At 35.3% G+C, this 16,421-nt stretch overlaps 2 protein-coding genes across 3 annotated transcripts in view; one reads left to right on the top strand and one right to left on the bottom strand.

Annotated features, from left to right (window-relative positions):
• Window positions 1–6,711, top strand: part of LOC111414921 (piwi-like protein Siwi) — a 30,882-nt gene extending 24,171 nt beyond the window's left edge. For both annotated transcript variants that reach the window (XM_023046389.2, XM_023046388.2), the window contains 2 exons: window positions 5,305–6,094; window positions 6,212–6,711. In XM_023046389.2, the coding sequence (XP_022902157.1) occupies window positions 5,305–6,094; window positions 6,212–6,476 (1,055 nt within the window). In that variant the 3' untranslated portion in view covers window positions 6,477–6,711. The remainder of the gene's footprint in view (window positions 1–5,304; window positions 6,095–6,211) is intronic.
• On the bottom strand, window positions 6,606–15,515 carry LOC111414924 (testis-expressed protein 9). The gene is made up of 4 exons (XM_023046393.2): window positions 15,369–15,515; window positions 15,048–15,305; window positions 14,541–14,984; window positions 6,606–6,798 (listed from the first exon to the last, which is right to left on the bottom strand). Exons 1-4 carry the CDS (start codon window positions 15,465–15,467, stop codon window positions 6,721–6,723), a joined length of 879 nt encoding a protein of 292 aa, XP_022902161.1. The 5' UTR covers window positions 15,468–15,515; the 3' UTR covers window positions 6,606–6,720.
• Between the last annotated feature and the right edge of the window lie 906 nt (window positions 15,516–16,421).

Genomic DNA, 16,421 nt, shown 5'->3' with positions numbered 1-16,421 from the left:
ATTGAATTGTCCGATGGATCTTCGCGAGCAATGGAATTCCTTTTGATTGAGGTTAAGTGTGTTAATGCTAAACTACTATTGGGTGTTTTTTATTGTCCCCCAATGATGAATTACTTTGAGCAATTTGAGGATCTCCTTGAAAGACATAGTATGTGCTATGACACCATAGTATTAATGGGCGATTTCAATACGTGTACATTGAGAGATGACCTGCGTAGTGATAAACTTCGATTTGTCACTTCTTCCTCAAATCTATCTATCATCCCTTCTCAACCAACCCATCACCTTCCTTCGTCCGACTCTCTGCTTGACTTGATCATCTCGTCTTGCACCGATAAGATTCTTGTTCACGGTCAACTACCTGCTCTGCAATTCTCCAACCATGATCTTATTTATTGCGCTGTCCAAGTCCGAAATGTAGTTTGTCCTCAGCGTAATCTATCTTACCGTGATTTCAAACATGTTGACTATCAACAACTCAACTCTGATGCGCTGAGGATAGACTGGAAACCGTTATATCTTATGACGGACATTGACGCGAAGGTTAACTATTTTAATAATAAAGTAACATGTTTGTATGACAAACATGCTCCGGTAAAGCAAAGGAGAGTGAAACATTTTCCTGCCCCTTGGTTAACTAATGATATTAGGGGTCTCATGAGCGAACGTAATAGAGCAAAAACGTTGTACAGACGTAACCCGTCAGTTGATAACTACGACTGCTATCGTTCTTTGCGTAATAGGTGCAATCACAAATGCAAAAATGCTAAAAAAAAATATTTTTATTGGAAATTATCTGTGTCGACACCAACTACATTTTGGAAGACCTTACGATCTCTTGGCGTTACTGACAGCAAACTCACGCAATCCACTCCGGATCCTAACTTGTTGGCCAGCTATTTTGCCGAACCGCCGGTAACGCTTGACGCTACTCAGAAGGCTACCTTAATTCAAACCATTTGTGCATCAGAGAATGGGAGCGTGGATGATGCACGTAGCTTTTCATTGACTATGGTTGACTCGGAGGTTGTTCGTGAGGCTCTCACTCAAACCCGCTCTACGTGCTCTGGTGCTGACTTTATCTGTCTAAAACAGATCTTGCCAATACTAGATGCTGTTCTGCCTCCGCTGAATCATATTTTTAACTTTTCTTTTGAATCATCCTCTTTTCCATCTGTATGGAAACATGCTCAGGTTGTTCCCATTCCCAAATTGAAAACTCCAGTTTTGGCTAGCGACTATCGTCCTATTTCACTACTTTCTCTTTTGTCAAAGGTTCTTGAGCGTATTGTGTATACCCAGGTTTATGATTTTCTTGAGAAGCATCGATTGATTAGTGACAAACAGTCTGGTTTCCGACGGGGTCGTAGTACTACTACTTCCTTGATCAAGATCACGGATGATATAAGACTTGCCTGTGATAACCGTCGTCTCACTATTTTGGTTCTACTTGATTTCAGCAAAGCCTTCGACTCTGTCGATTACGATCTTCTTCTTTCTATACTTTCATCTATTGGTTTTTCTTCCTCGAGTCTTTCATGGTTTCATTCATATCTTTCGCATCGCACGCTGTGTGTCCGTGCCAATTCAACCTTTTCCAACCGCTTTGAGCTTTCTTGTGGTGTGCCCCAGGGCAGTGTTCTCGGTCCGTTGCTGTTTTCTATCTTCATTGATAGTGTCACCAAGGTTATTTCTTCAAATTTTCATCTTTACGCGGATGACCTGCAGATCTATACCGATACAACAGTTGATGACTTTCCTCAAGCTATTGAGCGAATTAATAATGATCTTGCGAGAGTGCTTGAGTGGTCTAAACTGTACGGTTTGAAGCTCAATGCTAATAAGACCCAAGCCATAATATTTGGTACAAATCCTCTACGGAGCAGGGTGGCTACTTTTGCTAACTCGCAACTTCTACTTGGTGACACCGTCATTAAATTTTCGGATGTAATTAAGAATCTTGGAGTTATGATGGACTCTGCACTGTCTTGGCGCCCCCAGGTTCAGGCGATTTGTAAGAGGGTTTACTCTTGTTTCCACTCCCTCCGTAAATTTAAGTGTTTTCTTCCACCTTACGTTCGACGCAACCTCTGTTATTCGCTGATTTTTCCACATCTTGATTATGCGGATACGGTTTGTACTGACCTGTCGATATCTTTGTGTAATAAACTCCAGAGATTACAAAATAATTGCATACGTTTTATATTCGATCTTGGGAAATATTGTCATATTACTCCTTACCGCAATAACTTACGTTTGCTTACATACGTAAACCGTCGGTCCTTCCGTGTGTTAACAAGTCTCTATAAGATTATTAAGACTCAGAATCCACAGTACTTATTTAATAATTTTAAATTCTTATCATCACACGAGCGTCCCACTCGTTCGCAATCGGACTTAATTCTTCTATTCCCAATACATCATACGAATTTATTTCGCTTTTGGTTAATTATGCGTGCCTTAATTACTTACTATTCTGCATATCTGGTGGTATCATTGTAATATAGTTTAGACTGGGTCGATTGGAAGATATCGTCTTTGGCGATAAATCGTTCCGTTTGTCAGAATTGAATTTATGATTTGTTTTCCACTGTCATTGTTATAATCATCTTTGCTTTTTTTTTTTTTTTTGTTACACTACCGCCGCTAATATAGGATAATTATAATAATGTACAATTTTCCTTTGTTCTTTTATGGCAATAAAGTTTGTTTATTATTATTATTATTATTAAAAACCAGAGTCTCACTCGAACCTTCCACTAAGACTCTTAACCGACACCGAAATAAGTTACTTTTTTCGAAAGGAGAAATTTAATTTAATTTAAACCGAACTGAACTGTCTCGCCGAAGAAGAGAGAAATTAATTTTAATTTAAACTGAAAAACTGACTCAAAATGCGCTCCTCCTCAATATTTAAACCTTTACCCCCTGGATACCCTTTCCTCTAGGAAAGTCCTTATTGGCCAACGCATGGTTCAACCAATTAGAAATTGCAACATCAGCAATTAAACAAAAGAGAGGGAAGGAAAACAAAAGGAAAACGTTTTCCCCCTGGACGCTCTTAACTCTAAGAATGATCTTATTGGCCAATGCATGGTTTAACCAATCAAACAATTACAACTATAACAATTGGACAAAGAAAAGGAAGGGAAGGATGAGTCGAGCAACGATCCCCTCCTTCAGAGAATGAATAATACGGATCGCTACAGTTAGTTTGATCATAAAAAAATAAAATAATACACAGGCTCAGGTGAATTAATTCAGAGATTGGTTAGTAGTCAAAAAAATGAAGTTATGTCAAATTGATCTTAGCATTATTTTATTTTTTGTGAGCAAACTAACAATTTGGTAGTTGTAAAATGTCAAGAGAGAAGAAAGTTGCAGAGTTTTTCCCTTAACTTTAGAAGGCTATAACTTGGAGAAGAGATTAATATTATTTTTTTTAATTTTCGCTGAAAAATCACCCCCTGATGAAATCTTTCGCATCAATTTCCTGTATATTTCGAAAACCATACTTTTTAAAAAACAAATTATTCGTTTCTCAAGTTTATACTTTTTCTTTTTAAAAAACTTTTTACTTTTCTAAAACGTTATTATATTTCTTTATTTGTAATGGTCACCAAGCTGTTACTGTTGTCTTATTTTGAGATTATGTTAAGTATGTATTGAAGTTACTCATCAAATTTAAATTCAAATAAATTTTGTTGGGATTGTTAAATTTGAATTTGTTTATCTCATAGTTTTTGAGACTTTCCATTAAACTGCCTTTGTTTTTGCATTGAATTGATGGTCCTGATTAAAAATTAAATGTCTTCTAAAATTTGATTTAGTTTGGTTCTTGTGCCCTCTAATTCTTGTCTTCAACCATCTTCTTATCCCGCCTATGTAAGTAACTTGGCATGTTTTACATACAAGTTTGTAGACTCCCTTGTTGACGAGTTTTTCAATTTTGTCCTTGTTGTTCATGTATAATTGATTGATTGTGTTATTGCTCTTTGAGGTGAGTTTTTTTTCTTTTTGAAAAATTCTCTTCAATTATTAATGTCTCCCTGAAAAGTTATAGTTCTGTATGTTTTATTATTGTTTTCCTTCTGTAGGTTTAATTTTGTTAGTTATGTTTTCTTGTTTCTTTGCTTATCTATAATTCTGTCAATAATTTACTTTTACCTATCTGTTTTATTAGTGCTGTTTCTTTCTTAATTTCGTCTTCTTTTAGTTTTGTATTGTCATTTCTGTCAATGTATGCCCTGGAAACTGCTGGTTTTTGTGTGTAGTTGTGATGTGAGTCTTGTGGAATAATTATGTCTGTTTGTGTCTTTTTCCTACAAATATCTAGATGTTATCTTTTTTCGTCTCCAATATGACTTTTGTGTCTTCATGCAATCTTAATTATATTTCCTTCTTTTGTATTTATGATAACAAAGATATATCTTTGCCAAAGAAGTATGTTGTTTTTATAGAAATTCCTGTTGTTAATCATCAATTCATTCTCTAGATTGTCCAGAAAGATGTCAGCTGACTAAGTGGTGATCCCATTGGAAGGCCTTTTATAAGTGTTAGGGCTGCAAAAATTAGTTTTTTTCCTCCAGTATATTCTTAAGAATTTTTAATGTATCTGGGGTTGGAATATTTGTATAAAGGTTTGTTATATCAAAGAATAACATAGTGTATTCTTTAGGAAGTATCAGTTTCTCGATTTTTGTCATAAATTCTTTCCAGTTTTTTATTGTGTATTTCATTGTAAAATCAGTGATGTCACCAAATATATTTATTAAAGATTTATTACATTTATTAGTCAATTGATGATATTGGTCTAATAGTCAAATTTGGTTTATGCAATTTTGGGAAACAGTATAAACGTGGTATTTTAAGATTCATAGGTACCAGTGATTTGGGGTTTTTATTCAGTTTTAAGATTGTATCTTCAGAATCTTTTATCACTTTTTTGATTTGTTTATTAAAAGTTGTTAAAGGGCTCTTTGATGTTATTTTGAAATTATTGTCATTCAAAAACGTTTCTGTTTTTCCTATGTATTTTTGTCTGCTTTTGTAATTGTTAAATTTTGTTTCTTGATCTTCCTTTTAATGTTGTTCATCGTTTTCCACTCTTCCTTCATTTTCTCTTTTCTTTCCCTAGTTCCTTTTGACTCTTCCTTTATTAGTATTTGCTGTAGTTCCCTTTGTAAAGTGTCATTATTAGGTATTATTTTTGTTAATGCTTCCAGTTCTATGAAAATTCTCCTTAGGTTAAGTTTCGTTGGTCTGCCTAATACTGCCTCATAAAATTACTTTATTTTTGTATAGAGTGTATTACACGTGCAGCACATGGTATGGGTTGGCGAATTCCTAAACCACGTGACGTTGTGGTTACAAACGACGACCGTACAGGAACACTCCTTGCTCATCTCGACGAAATCATCACTCATGCCAAACCACAGTTGATTTTCAATGCAATTAGTGGGAATAAGCCTGATCGTTACAATGCTATTAAAAAGAAATGTTACGTAGAAACTAGTACAGCTAATCAAGTGGTGCTTGGACGTACTATGAAAGGTAAAGCAGCGATGTCTGCGGCTACAAAAGTAGCTATCCAAATGAACTGTAAACTTGGAGGAGCACCATGGTCGGTATCTTTGCCACCCGATACTATGTTCGTTGGATTCGATGTATGCCATGATCCAAAAGATCGTACGAAAAATTATGCGGCGATGGTTGCTATGTTAGACCAGCGTGGTACACAATATTACAGTAACGTACAGTCACATTTTAAAGGAGAAGAAATCTCCAACTATTTTGGCACAGCCTTGGCACAGGCTATGAAGTCTTATCAGAAACTCAACAAAGTACCACCTGGTAAAGTAGTTATTTATCGTGATGGTGTTGGTGACGGTCAAATTCCTTTTATTTTGGAACACGAAGTTGATCATATTAAAAGTGTTCTGAAAAGAGTATTTGAAAATGCTGAGCCAAAAATGGCATTTAATATTGTGACAAAGAGAATATCAACTAGGATGTTCTCAACGGATAGAACTGGTAGATACTTTAATCCACCACCAGGAACTGTGGTAGATGATGTGGTGACTTTACCAGAAAGGTAAGATATTTACGTTTTTAAAGATATTAAGAAGTAAATAAGTCTTTTAAAAATTAATAATTATGTTTAGAACAAAAATTATTGTTCTTTATTAAACGTTTTTGTTTTATTTTGTAGGTACGATTTCTTTTTGGTGAGTCAATGTGTACGTCAAGGCACAGTAACGCCAACGTCATATAATGTAATACATGACACCACAGGTTTCACCGCGTCACAAATGCAGCGTATGACTCATAAATTGACACATATGTATTTTAATTGGTCAGGAACCATTAGGGTACCAGCTCCATGTCAATACGCTCACAAGTTGGCGTTTATGGCGTCGCAGAACCTCCAACGTGCCCCGAATGCGGGCATAAGTCACACATTGTTCTACCTCTAAACCTTTCATACTTTTATAATATTTTGTATTACGTTAGTTATTAATACCCAGCAACATAAAATGTCCAAATATTTTTTAGTTTCACTTTATTAGTTTCAGTTTATTATAAAACTGGGTGTTAAAATGATTAAGTTTAAGTTCATTAGAAATAAAGTTTCAGTTTATTTTTTGTAATAAATTTATCATTTTATTATTATTTCTTTTTCAGAAAAATAAAAGCGTAAGTAAATCTTAATCTAAATGTTTATTCTATTTTCCAGTCTAATAGTTTCATGAAGTCTTCATCAGCCTTTTCAGTTAATTTAATGCTTTCAATATGCATCTATAAACGATTTTTTATTTTTATTTGAAATTATTTAGGAAAATTGTTTGTCAACAATGGCAAGACCTGGAAGTTTGGAAAAAAATCTTATCAGCAGAGTGGGTAAGAGAAATTATTTTGAAGATTCGTAATTGGATAGGAAATATAAAATTTCTGCTATCTTGGAAAGATGATGAGCTATTATAACTTTGACATCATTTAATAGCTTGCGTCCTTGTGCTTTGCGACATTTGTCATAATAAGGGAGGGAAAGGCCAATGCGTTTGCAAATATATTTTTTTTTTATATTATGTATAACACCTCGTAAATCCATACTAATTAGTTACTTATTTTTGACACAAAATTAAACAAGATAATGTTTTGCAGCTTTTCCCAGTGGTCTAGTCTGCTTTACACATATTATGTGGAACGCAGACTGGACTCATATTTTTAGAGTTTTAAGATCGTAACACAAAACGCGCGCACTGCGATGCCTGGACACACATTTCGTTTATTACTGTTTTTGTTATAATTACGCAATATTGCTTGCGTTTGAATCGACTACTATCCGTGCAAAAAGTCGAGGCCCCCCACTTTAACACGTTAACTGCCAAAGTGAATTTAATAGTCTTGCCAATAACGCGGTGTCCACCCATATGGGTGGACGTGGCAGCGAACGTGTTAAAGATCGATATTTTCGTAACCGCTCGATGCAAAAAAATTGCGGTAAAGTTTATTGTAATCAGTGAACATTTCTGCGTATCACATGTTAATTTGAAAATTTTAGGGTCCGCGGTTTCTCTTTTATCGCGAGTTAAGTGAAAAAAGTACTCGATTTTTAAGAGTTGCTGGCACTCAAAAATCGGAAAAAACTTTGTCTATTTTGCCCTTTTTTTTCTCCAAAACTATTTGACGAAAAAAATTTCAAATTTGAACTGGTGGTAAACCGATGTGTTCTTAATGTGGGGCATATTTTACTTTTTCGATATTCCATATAGTTTCGCGGTTTAGTAGGATGCGGTTATTTCGAAAACGACCTGGCGGATTTCAACGACGTTTTTACCAAAATATGTCAAATAATATCGGTTGTCGAATTCCGTTATCAGTTTTTCAAAATTAGGGCTCCCTAATTTTTTAAGAGCGATTTAATGCAATAAAGAGTAACAGAAATAAGCTATGCGGGGAGAGGAGGGGTCCGTCCAATCGGAACAGATGGTGCGTCCTAGACAGTACGTCGCACCTTTATCTTACCTACATAAAGAAATAAGGCGCGTGGCGTCCTGTCTGGGACGCACCATCTGTTCCGATTGGACGAAACCCCCGTAACATTTTTTCGTACGATAGTTTTCGAGAAAAAAAATCGCAAAGTTGCCGGTGCCGTAGAAAGTCGGGTACTTTTTTCATTTAATTAGCGATAAAAAGAAAACGTGGATCCGAAATTTTTCAAATTAACATATGTTACGTAGAGATGTTCAGTGATTACAACAAACTTTGTCGCAATTTTTTTTATCGAACGGTTGCGAAGATATCGATCTCTAAAGTGAGGGGCCTTAACTTTTTGAACGGATGGTAAGGCATTATAGTCTCGATGTTGGGATGATCGTGCATTCTCGTCCCATGTGTAGATGCGAATGATGCAATTTCTGATGACACTGATGCTATTTCTAAGTCCAGATGGAAGTCGGTGTTTTTTATACAGGTGTTTATAAATCTAGGTGGTATCGCTTCAGAATAATGTATCCTACAACCGTATAACGCTCTGATGCGAAAAATACGGGACACCTGTATACCAAGCTACATTCACTATGCAGCTTAGTACTTTGTTGGGAATCTTTGAATCTGACTTGCACTTGTCATGCAGGTACAACCCCACAGTTGGATTCCGTATATCCATTTTGATTTTAATATTTGCATGTATAATTAGTAACTTGTTTCTTAGTGATAACTTAGATTTTCTCCCAATAAGCTAATATAGGTGTCTAAATTTGATATCAAGTTCCTCACGTTTTTTTTTTTCGCGTGAGCTTTTCATTTGAGTTTACCATCCAGCGTCATACCAAGGCGTAAGGGACGCATTGCTATTTATGTGTACTGGGAGTAAACTATAGTTTACTTTCTTATAAGTAAAGTTTATGTATGTTGATTTATTTGTCCATCGTTTGGTCCAGTTTTCTATTGAATTTAAGTCCAATTGTAACTTATTTGCTGCAACTACATTATTTTCTACAACGACCAAGATCGCTGTGTCATCTACGAATGTAGCTGTTAAAGTTTCTGGTAACCGAGGAAGGTCGAATGTGTAGAGTAAGTACAGTATTGGGCTAAGTACACTCCTTGACGAACGCCTGTATTTCATGTAGTGGTGAATAAGCTTTTCGTATTTTACTCTAAAATATCGATCAGAAAGATACTGTTTTAATAGTTGACTATGCGTTGATGGTAGTATTTGGTTTAGTTTATAATTTAAACCATCTAACCAGACTTTGTCGAAAGCTTGTGCAACATCCAAATTGATGTGTTGGTATTAGGGCTTTTTCTTCTATGACAGGTTTTAGTCATTTTAGTAGTAATTTTTCAAGTAGTTTTGATAGTAAGGATAATAATGAGATTGGCCTATATGATGTATCATCTGGGGTTTTCCAGGTTTTGGTATTATTACTATTTCAGCAACTTTCCATATACTTGAGAAGTATTTCCGTTTAAAAGCAGCATTAATTAAGTGTAATAGTTTTGCAATCGCCCGTTTTGGTAGATGTTTGAATGTTTCTCCATTAATTAGATCATAGCCTACTGATTTCTTTATATTTAGATTTTGTATTTCATAATACAGTTTTTTCATTCTAACACATGGTATATTACTCTGCTGATTACTTTGAATTATGCTAGGAGTACTATTTAACATAGTTGTTGGACTGTCTGATGTAAAAATTTCTTTCAGATGTTCAGCATACATATTAACTTTATTTTGATTGCTTTTAGCCCAATTTCCATTCCTATTTTGAATTGGAGGTGTATGTATTTTTGGAACTTTAAGCTTTCTTGTTGGTTTCCACAGAGAATAAACGGTACTGGCATCGTCAGTAAGATCTTTTAAGTAATTTTGAATATTATTGTTTGTGGCTATCTGTTAATGCTCTTAATTCGGCTATTATTTTATTTAATTTAATCACTAAGAATTCTACTGGTTTACCATTTCTTTCTTGCTTTCCGTATTTCCGCAATTTTGTCTTTAATGAATTTATGATATATGTTAGATTTAGGTTTTGGTGTTAAAATAGGTGTTGAGGCCCAGGCTGAGTTTTGTACGTCTTTTAAGACCTTTTTTACTTCCTTGTCAATATCTTCGTTTGTTATGTCTTCGTTCATAAGAGCATTAAGATGAATTTTATTATCTAATGTTTGTTGAAATAGATTGCAATTAGTGAATTTATTTGTTAGTGATAAAAAGGGTTCTTTGTTACATAGTTTGTTATTTAGAGTAATTATTATTGGCGAGTGATCTGAGTCCAGCCCTAACTCTTCTTTTATATTTACGAAGTTAAGCGATATATTTTTCGTAATAAAAAAACCAAGCAGGTCCGGAATTTTACTTCTATCTGTTGCCCAGTAAGTTGACTTACCAGTGACTTACACAGACTTTGGTGTGGCTCCAATCTTGACACTTTTTGCATTAAGGCATTTGTCAATGGCTCTCTGTACTCTTCGATTGCGCATTCCTAATATGTTTGTTATTTCATGGATTCTTTTTACATCCTATGACGGTGCAAAATCCAAGATGTATAAAGGAAGAGGCTCTTTTGTTTTGTATTTTAACATTTGGGTTGCTTTACAAATGTTATAATTGTGCTCCAATAGTTCATCTTTGATATCATTAACATCACAGCTTTTATGCATATTTTTAGGTTTTCAGATTTCTGGTTTGATTATTTTCATAAGTGGACCAGGACAAATTCTTTTCAATAAGCATCTTCGATAATTCAGGTTTACTGTGCCGTTATTTAGGGAATGTGTTAGAAATCCATCTTTAATTATGCTTTTAAGTAATTTATAAATGTCATCATATTGTTTGACATTATAAATTAATATTGCTAGGGGTAGTTATACCTTTATTATGAACTCACCGTTATAGACTCTTCTGCAGCTTCTTGTATACTAGATTTTATTTGCTGCCAGCACTTCACGTTCGTAGAGTTTTCTTGTATTTTCTGCCAATAGGAATTCAATGTTGTATTTTATACAAGTATATCTCTTTTTTGATCTATAACGTTTTACATGATCCTTATAATGTGGTGACTTTGTATTTCACAAATATTCATTTTTACTATACAACTCGTCGGCTTTAAATTTAGTTTTTTTAATAAACGTCATTTACTAACGCAGAAGTATATGATGTGTTTTGGCCTTATTTTCAATGTTTCCAAAATACTGCAATTGCGTCGCGAGAATATGCAATGCAATTTCCACAAAGAAGACATTTTTCTCGAGAAGAGTTTTCCAGATTGGCTAAGCGATTACGGGATATTGGCAACGTGCAGCCCATTCAGACACCTCAAAACTTTCGTAGAACACAAGATTCTTCAAGAGAATAATATGCGTCCGTTCCACATTGTTTTACATCAGGCCTTAACAGATATCGAGTATGATAACATTTAACTGAACTACTGTCATTGGTTGTTAAATATGATTCTGGAAAATCCAACTTTTTTATCACTAATACTGCGGACGGATCAAAATCGCTAGAGTTTAAACGAATGGTGTGGAATCATGGAAGGAAAAGTTATAGGTTCACACTTTTTTTAGACGAAGCCCTTCACAGAGAACGGTTTTTGAAAAACGTGCATGATGATGATGCACTGCCGCATACTGCAGCTGCGACAAAACAGCTCTTGCAGCCTTTCTGATGTAATGTTTTTTGTTACCCACCATACACCTTGGACTTGGCTTCCTTCTATTTCCATATCTTTGCCCACATTAATCGTTGGCTAGCAAGACAGAAGTTTGTCTTAGACAACGAGTTGCAGACCAGCGTCGAAAATTGGTGAATCCCCCAAAATCGAATGCGCTGATTTGGGAGTCCCATCATTCACATCTTATAAGGCGTTGACTGGTTATCTGTTGGTTTTTGCAATGACGAATTTAAGTAGTAACCGAATGAACAAAAACGAAGTACGAAATAATCCAACAATTGCAGAGTGGAAAGAATTTCATTGTAGTCGCAGATGGATTGAACGTTTCAAGAAACGTTGTGGAATCAAAACTGGAAAGATTGTGTGTGAAGCCGGCGCAGTATGCACGGGTGTGGTGAAAAATTTGTTGGAAGAAAAATGGCCACATAAACGGAAAAATTATGAAGACAGAAACATTCTGAACGCAGACGAAACGGGTGTGTTTTATAAATTAACACCGGAAATATATACAAGTGGAAACCAATCTAAAAAGAGAGTTTCTGTTGTAGTAGCAGCAAATTTTATGGACATAGAGAAAATGAAGTTATTGGTCATCGATAAATCCCGAAATCCACGCTACTTCCGGAACAGAAACACTCCTGTCAAGCATACATCGAACGCACGAACTTGGACGTTCAATTGAGATGAGAAAAACGGAAAATTATTTTATTAGTAGACAACTGTTCAGCACATCCGGAACGAATATGACTAACATCACTTCAAAACTGCAGCCGTTATTTGTTCAAGACGAAAACAATAATTAGTAACCATAAAGATGACGCTGACGGTACAGGAATCAAGGTAATATCGGCCTGCCAGAACTAACGATTACAGAGTTAGAACAAAACATCAACGCAATTTCATGCGAAAGTGTTGCTCTACAATATATTCTTAATAACTCTGCTAAATGGTTGTTAAAATGGGAATAGTCCGGAGCAAGCTCTGGAGTGAGGCTGTTAGTAAACAACCCCTCCTTAAAGCTCGCACAGACTACATTACACCTACTTTCTTAGGCAAGCCACACTTTGGCATTGAAACGATACCCCAGAGCAACTCAAGCTCGGGCAAAACACTGACCATCTACACTGATGGATCAAAGAAGGCTGGAGGTTCCGGAGCGGGAATCTTCTCGCACGATCTCCAGCTGCACCTTTCCACTTCGTTAGGATCGTATTGCACGACTGCTCAAGCCGAATTAATTGCTATAAACATAGCAGCCGATGCGATTATCGACTCCAAAAAAGTCGGCAGAAACGTTGTAATCTGTACTGATAGCAGGCAGGCTATGCTGGCGGTTGGCAGGCATCATACTGCATCATCGTTGGTGAAGTCCTGTCGGCAATCACTCGAAGAGGCAAACGTATACAACAACATCACGATAAAATGGCGAAAAGGACACATCGGAATTAAAGGACATGATCATGCGGACAGGTTGGCGAAACGGGCGGCTAACAAGTCACCGATCTCCCCTGAACCGTTTGTACCACTAGCTGTTAATACAGCATCAAAACTGATAAACTCCAGCTCCCACCGAGCTTTTTGCGATAGATGGGATGGGACATCAGTAGGTGCCTTTGCTAAGAAAACTCTGCTCTACCCTGACCGGAAGACATCCACTCAGTTTCTGGGAAAATCGAAAAGTGACTTGAGGCTTCTCACCCACTTCCTGACCGGACATTGCAGGTTACGTAAGCACATGTTTTACATGAAGCTGGCGAATACACCCCTCTGTAGAGGGTGTGAAATGGAAGACGAGACGGTAAGTCATATTGTTTGTGACTGTCCAAACCTCGTGTACTTAAGGGAATCTATTTTCGGAGTACCATGGCTCCAAATTTCGGATATAAGGAACATACCTTTCTGTTCTATATTAACGTTCATGAAAAGATTGGGCTGGTTTTCTGACCCTTGAATGAACAGTAAATTGTGGGGACGTACAAAGGGTCCCCTGGGGCCTAAGTGCTGTGAGTAACTCACCCCCACGTGAAACTATATACATACATACAACTCTGCTAATGTAAAAATGTTCTTCGACGAATTATTTCTCACAGTATAACAAGCAAAAATATCTGATTTTTTATTTGTTTATCTAAGTTATCAAATTATGTCAAAGTTATAGCTCATAATCTAATTTTTCGAGCTAGCAGGAATTTTATACAGTGTCCGCCAAAAAGTCAGCAACACCCGTTTTATTTCTGTTCCATTGCATCACCGTTTCTGACATTTAGCTTATATGGGAGGTTCATACCAATCTTTCGATCTAAAGTATTTTCAAGATGGTGGCCACTTCCGGTCCTACGGAAGTAGACCTCAACTTCGTTATTTTAAATGGAATGCACCATTTAAAATTTTGACTTTCTTGCCATTGAATGTGGAAAAAAGGTAATTCACTTTTTGACCAATCTGTACAAGATACTATGATACAGCAAATGACAATCTATTTTATAGCATTGAAGAGAAATCGTGCCAATTTAGAGCTTTTTTGAATGAACGTTTGAACGTTCGTATAATTAAAAGGTGCAATAAAAACTAGCATTCCATTTAAAATAACGAAATTGTGGTCTACTTCCGGGTTACCACAAGTGGCCACCATCTTGAAAATACTTTAGATCGAAAGGTCGGTATGAACCTCCCACATAAACTAAATTTCAGAAATGTAGATGCAATGGAACAGAAATAAAACGAAATTACGAAATTCAAAATAATTTCCTTCTCTTCCCCACTTTGCTGATAATATTTTTTCCTAAACCTCTACGCCTTACTATTGTAGAGATACAACCGCTCTGTACCCTTATCAGGACACCTGTGTTTACTTACCTTTTGCTTTTTTAAATTATTTATAAGAAGTAGTTGCTTTTTAAACCCATTTAAAATTTCCATTTTGTGTCTTTCTATTCTTTTAATAACTCCGCTCAATTCACTAATTTGTTTTTTATGCGTTTCTCTTAGTTCCTTTTCCTCTTGTTTAGCATTTTTATAAGCAGCTTTATGTTTTTCTACATCTTCAGATGCCTTTTTCCACTTTACCTCCATATTAGCTAAATTTGCGGATTCATTTTTCAATTCTTTCTGTAATTGATCGATTTCTTTTTTTAAAGAAACATTTTCGTTTTCTCTCGATTGTAATTTTGAGGTAAGCATTGAAATTTGCGCTTCCATTTTGTGCATTTGAGTTTTATTGCCGGTTGAAATTTGAAACCATTTCTCTTTGTCTTCCGCAAGTTTTTGATTATCTTTTTGAATACGCTTAAATTCCTCATTCTAAAATTAAGATATTTTTAAAACTTGAATGATTTTGGATTCTTCTAATAACACAACTCTTACTTTACTTCTATATTCAATTTGTAGCCTATCAAAATCACTTTGCATTTTACGAATTTTTGCACGAAAAAAATGATTCATTCCTTTCGTTCCCATATCATTAACAGAATCCGGGATATTATCAGTTACACTATTACTTATTTCTTCACTTTTATCTTGTTGGTATTCTGATAGTTCTTGATAAAATTTTTTGCTGTGTTTTGGTACAAATTCAACTTTTTCCATTACCAGTGGATTTTTCGTAAGATTATCTTGAATCTTCTAATTATTTGTCAAAATTTTAGTTTTTAAATACCATCTTTCAATTAAATACTTTAAACTTACCATGACTACATCTACTTCTTGCATTAACTCTTTCGTTTTATTTTCCAATTCATCGTTTAATTTACGATATTCTTGTTCTTTTTGTAATAAATCACCCATTTTTTTTGCACACTTGACAATACTATTCAAACTGAAATGTTTCCTTAGTAATTTCCATGGCAATATACATAGCTATTGATATTTCCATAGCAACAACTTTTTTTTTAGACCCTCTACTATTATTTTAGAATTAATATGAGTCATTGTAGGAATTGATACAAATACATACAGTGTGACCCATTTGAAAGCACCCTCGTTGTATTCATTATCCGATTTCGACAATTTTTTTTTTAATTGTAGACCGAATAAAACTACCTTCGTACAAAGAGTCATATTTTTCTTAGAAAAACCAAGGCCTACTATTTCACTTTTTAGGTGTCAAAATGAAGAAAATATATTAGAAAATTTTTTACAAAAAAATCTGTGTACACTACTGCATTAAGCGCCTTTTGAAATGGGCATATACCAAATTTCATCAAAAATGGTTAGAAATAGTCACTAACCAAGGACAGTAGAATCTAACAGGACTGCTACATCCATTGTTGTGACAACCTGCCCGCAAACTACGTCACACCATATTCCACGCCCAGGTGTTGTTATGGTCTATGCTTTTGCTGTGTATTTTTAGAGGTTGTATCCTAGACGTATTAATATTATTTTTGAAGTTTTATGTTTTTAGACGTATTAATGTCTATCATATAACCTCTAAAAACACAGACAGTTACCAGGCGTAGCAAATAGTATGACGTAGAGTGCGGGCAACCAACCCGTAGACTACCGTGGACTACAAAAATATAATGGATGTAGCAGGTTACTAACAGTGTATTTATTGTTATTAAAAAACCATGATTGTTTGAAATAACCATAGTAATTTTTTCTTTACTAAGTTAGCAGCTTCACTGTTTATGCTATTAAGTCCTGAGGTTGTGTCACTACATAAATTTACGTAGAAAGCGGAAGCTCAGATATTTCTAATGTTTTTATTGATGCGCTAAGGAAGCCATAATCTGATTT

The sequence above is a fragment of the Onthophagus taurus genome, chromosome 7 (genome assembly GCF_036711975.1).
Source record: "Onthophagus taurus isolate NC chromosome 7, IU_Otau_3.0, whole genome shotgun sequence".
NCBI classification, from domain to species: domain Eukaryota; kingdom Metazoa; phylum Arthropoda; class Insecta; order Coleoptera; family Scarabaeidae; genus Onthophagus; species Onthophagus taurus.
The sequence above is the reverse complement of the archived record's forward strand: the minus strand, read 5'-3'. Positions and strand labels throughout refer to the sequence as shown.